Source organism: Arachis duranensis, chromosome 6 (genome assembly GCF_000817695.3).
Source record: "Arachis duranensis cultivar V14167 chromosome 6, aradu.V14167.gnm2.J7QH, whole genome shotgun sequence".
In the NCBI taxonomy this organism is placed as follows: domain Eukaryota; kingdom Viridiplantae; phylum Streptophyta; class Magnoliopsida; order Fabales; family Fabaceae; genus Arachis; species Arachis duranensis.
Genome location: NC_029777.3, coordinates 103,602,578 through 103,606,341, shown reverse-complemented (window position 1 = coordinate 103,606,341; position 3,764 = coordinate 103,602,578). Strand labels below are relative to the sequence as shown.

Here is a 3,764-nt window from a genome sequence, read left to right as displayed (position 1 = left end):
CCCACCCGACCCGACCCAATCCCTAATCCCCAGTGAAACCCTAATGAATCCCTAATTCCACTTCCAGATTTGCAGTTACAGCTTCCTCAGTTCCTCGTCTCCAGTCTCCTCGATGGCTCTCACTCGGTTCCTCAGTTCCTCAGTTCCTCACCGTCACTCTCAGTCTCTCACTCGGTCATCCTCAACAGTCAACACAGAGGCTTCAGCCTTCAGCCTTCAGCTTCTCCAGTCTTACACGGTCACACCTCACACCTGCCATCTCACACTTCCATTGAGCTCAGCTCGCACTTCAGAGTTCCGTCCTCACCCCTGACGCTCGCTGAGTCGCAGTCACTGAGTCACGTCGATCTTCGGTCATCGTGGCCTACTGGGTTCTAGCCACCGCTGCTGCTCCGTCTGGCCGTCGTCGCTGCTGGTCTGGGTCCTGGGCTCTTGGGTCTTGTCCTCTCGCTGCTGGTCTCGCTCTCTGGGACTCTGGGTCTCCTTGTTTATCTTCATCACTACGACATGGCTGCTCCTCGCCTCCTCTGGTTAGTTTTCTAACTTATGGTTTGAGATTCATCAATTTAGGTTTGTTTGTTGTGTTTTGTGCTGTTTGATATAGGTAAATTAGGGTTGATATTTGGTTGAGTTTTGATTATGGTTGATATTTGGTTAAATCTGATTATGGTTGAGTTTTGATTACGGTTGATAATGGTTGATATTTGGTTAAATCTGATGCAGATTCAGAAATTGTTTCCTATTTTTTTGTGTTGTTTGATAACGGTTGAGTTTTGATTATGGTTGATAATGGTTGATATTTGGTTGAATACTTGAATCTGATGCGGATTCAGAAATTGTTTCCTGTTTTTTGTGTTGTTTCATAATAGTTGAGTTTTAATTATGGTTGATAATGGTTGATATTTGGTTGAATACTTGAATCTGATGCAGATTCAGAAATTGTTTGCTATTTTTTGTGTGGTCTGCTAATGGTTGATGAACCTAGTTCATATAAACAATTTACGTTTGCTTTTATTTCAGAAAATATGAATTCTGAAACTGTGAGTAACCTTGTTACTACTGGAGTTGATTCTGAGGTTGCTCCGATCGAGGTTGATGAATCTAGTTTGAAAAGGCTAAGACTAGCAACCTCCGATGTTTGGAATTTTTTCAAAAAGCTCGGTCCAGATAAGGATGGAGTAGAATGTGCTGAGTGTAAAGGATGCAAGAAGGTGTTTAAAGATGGAGGTAAGCGATATGGCACTTCTACTATAAAATGGAATCTTGATAGTTGTACTCAAATTAAGCATGAAGATATTGGTCAGACTATAGCAGAATTGCAACTTAAAATGGGTTCACTTAAGATTGATTCAGGAGTGGCTAGAGATATGTTTGCTGGGTATGTAGTTGCTGGGGATAAGCCTTTTAATATGGTTGATGATAGGAGATTTAGAAATTGGGTGAAATATATTAGTCCAACTTTGAAACTTCCTTCTAGGAATACGGTTAAGGCTGACATAGTGAAAGTTCACAAGAGAGAAGCTGCGAAACTTAAAAAAATTTTAGTTTCCATTCCAAATAGAATTTTCTTAACATCTGATCTTTGGACTTCCAGTACCAATGAGGGGTTTATATGTTTGACTGTACATTTTGTTGATGAGAACCGGAAATTACAAAGTAAAATTCTCAATTTTTGTGATATGCCTCCTCCTTACACAGGATTTGAGTTGTCTTCTAAAATCTTTACGCTTTTGACTGAGTGGAAAACTGATAAAAAGATTTTTTTCATTACTTTGGATAATGCTTCTTCTAATGATACTTGTGTTGAAAACTTAAAAAATACTTTGGATGTGTATGGTTTATTGTTGTGTGGTGGTGAATTCTTTCATGTTCGTTGCTCTGTTCATATTTTAAATCTTATTGTCCAAGATGGAATGAAAATATGTGGTGATGCAGTGTATAAGATTAGAGAGTCTATTAAGTTTCTGAGAAAATCTGAAAGTCGAATGGTTAAGTTTAAAGAATGTTTTGAAGATATTGAGGGACTTGAGTATACGAATGCATTATTTTTAGATGTTCCTACTAGGTGGAATTCACTTTATGCAATGCTTGCAAGTGCTATTCCTTATAAGAAAGCTTTTGAAATGTATAAAGTAAAAGAAGCTGGGTTTAGGGAGTATTGTCCTTCATCAGATGAGTGGAGAAGAACTGAAAAGATATGTGATTTCTTGTTACCATTTTATGAAACTACCAAGTTGATGTCTGGAACTTCTTACCCAACATCCAACTTGTATTTTTTACAAGTTTGGCAAATCCAGCTTATTTTAATAAATAGTTTGAAGAATAATGAAGTGCTTATAAGGAATGTGGGAGAAAAAATGATGATTAAGTTCAAGAAATATTGGGAAGAATACAGTGTTGTTCTTGCATTTAGGGTAGTTCTTGATCCTAGATTTAAACTCAACACTTTGGTTCATTGCTATAATGAGATTGATCCTATTAGTGCTAAAGACAAAGTGGAGCATGTGAAGAGTAAGTTATACAAGATTTTTGAGGTTTATGACCAAAATTTCTCTACAACTGTAGAGAGTTCTTCCCAACTTTCAAATAATTTTTCTCAAGTAACATCTTCTGCAATTGGAACTCAGCTTATTAAAATTGTTGGTGTAAGTATTTTTATCTACTTGGTTATATGTATTTTTTATTTTTTATGCTTTTTGATTCATATGTTGTTTGTAATGCAAAGGATTTGATGTCCCGTAATCAAGAAGCTGAAGTGAAAAGTGGAAAGAACCAACTAGATATTTATTTGAGTGAGGCAACATTATTTTGCAATGATGCAATCATTGATGTTTTGCAATGGTAGAAAGACAACCATCATCGTTTTTCAACACTATCACTAATGGCACGAGATTTGTTGAGCATTCCTATTACTACCGTGGCTTCAGAATATGCATTTAGCATGGGTTCTCATGTTTTGAATAAGTATAGAAGTCGTTTGTTGTCAGATAATGTTGAAGCGGTGATTTGCACCAGAAATTGGATACGTGGATATGATGATTTTGGTATATTATATTTATGACATACATACTTGAGTGATTTTGAACATTATTATGTACTATTTTGCTAATATATTTGTTTACCTTTTTCTAGAGGAAGATAAAGATCAGGAAGATATTGCAAAAGGAGAATGCTATTCTTCAGGAGTTGGTTCCAATGATGTTATTGACTTACATGAAGATGAAGATGAAAATTAAGTGTATTGAATTAAATTTAATTTGCTTTGAAGACTATTTATAATTATGTTTTTGGACTTTGGATTATATATTTATTTTGTCTATGGGACTATTTATAACTATGACTTGAGTATTTTGGATAATTGGATTATGTTTATTTACTTTGAAGACTATTTATATCCTTTGAAGACTATTTATATTTAATATTTGTATTTATATTGATTTAAATAGAAGATATTAGATATGTTCCGAATCGCCGCCGGGAGACAGACCCGCGAAGAGAGAAAGAGAGGGAGCTTGTGCTGCCTTCTCTCACGTTAGATCCGTCGTTCGTCGTCGCCGATGCCTGGTCACCCTCGCCGAGCTGCATGTCGTCGCCGTTAAAGGAGCCGCCGCCGTCGCGTTCTACTTTCCTATGTGCCTCCATCAGCGTTGATCTATCACTGTTGTTGCTGAGTTGATGTTTCCGCCGCTATTCGCCATTCTGAGCTGCGCTGCCGTGACTGTGGCCGCCAGAAATGGTGCTGTGGCTGTCAGAACTGCTCGGAG

General features: G+C 37.2%; 1 protein-coding gene across 1 annotated transcript; it reads left to right on the top strand.

Moving 5' to 3' along the window:
• Nucleotides 1–112: 112 nt before the first annotated feature.
• Nucleotides 113–2,845, top strand: LOC107495243 (zinc finger BED domain-containing protein RICESLEEPER 2-like). Its single transcript, XM_016116354.1, has 3 exons — nucleotides 113–299; nucleotides 931–2,645; nucleotides 2,726–2,845. Exons 1-3 carry the CDS (start codon nucleotides 113–115, stop codon nucleotides 2,843–2,845), a joined length of 2,022 nt encoding a protein of 673 aa, XP_015971840.1.
• The last annotated feature ends 919 nt before the right edge of the window (nucleotides 2,846–3,764 follow it).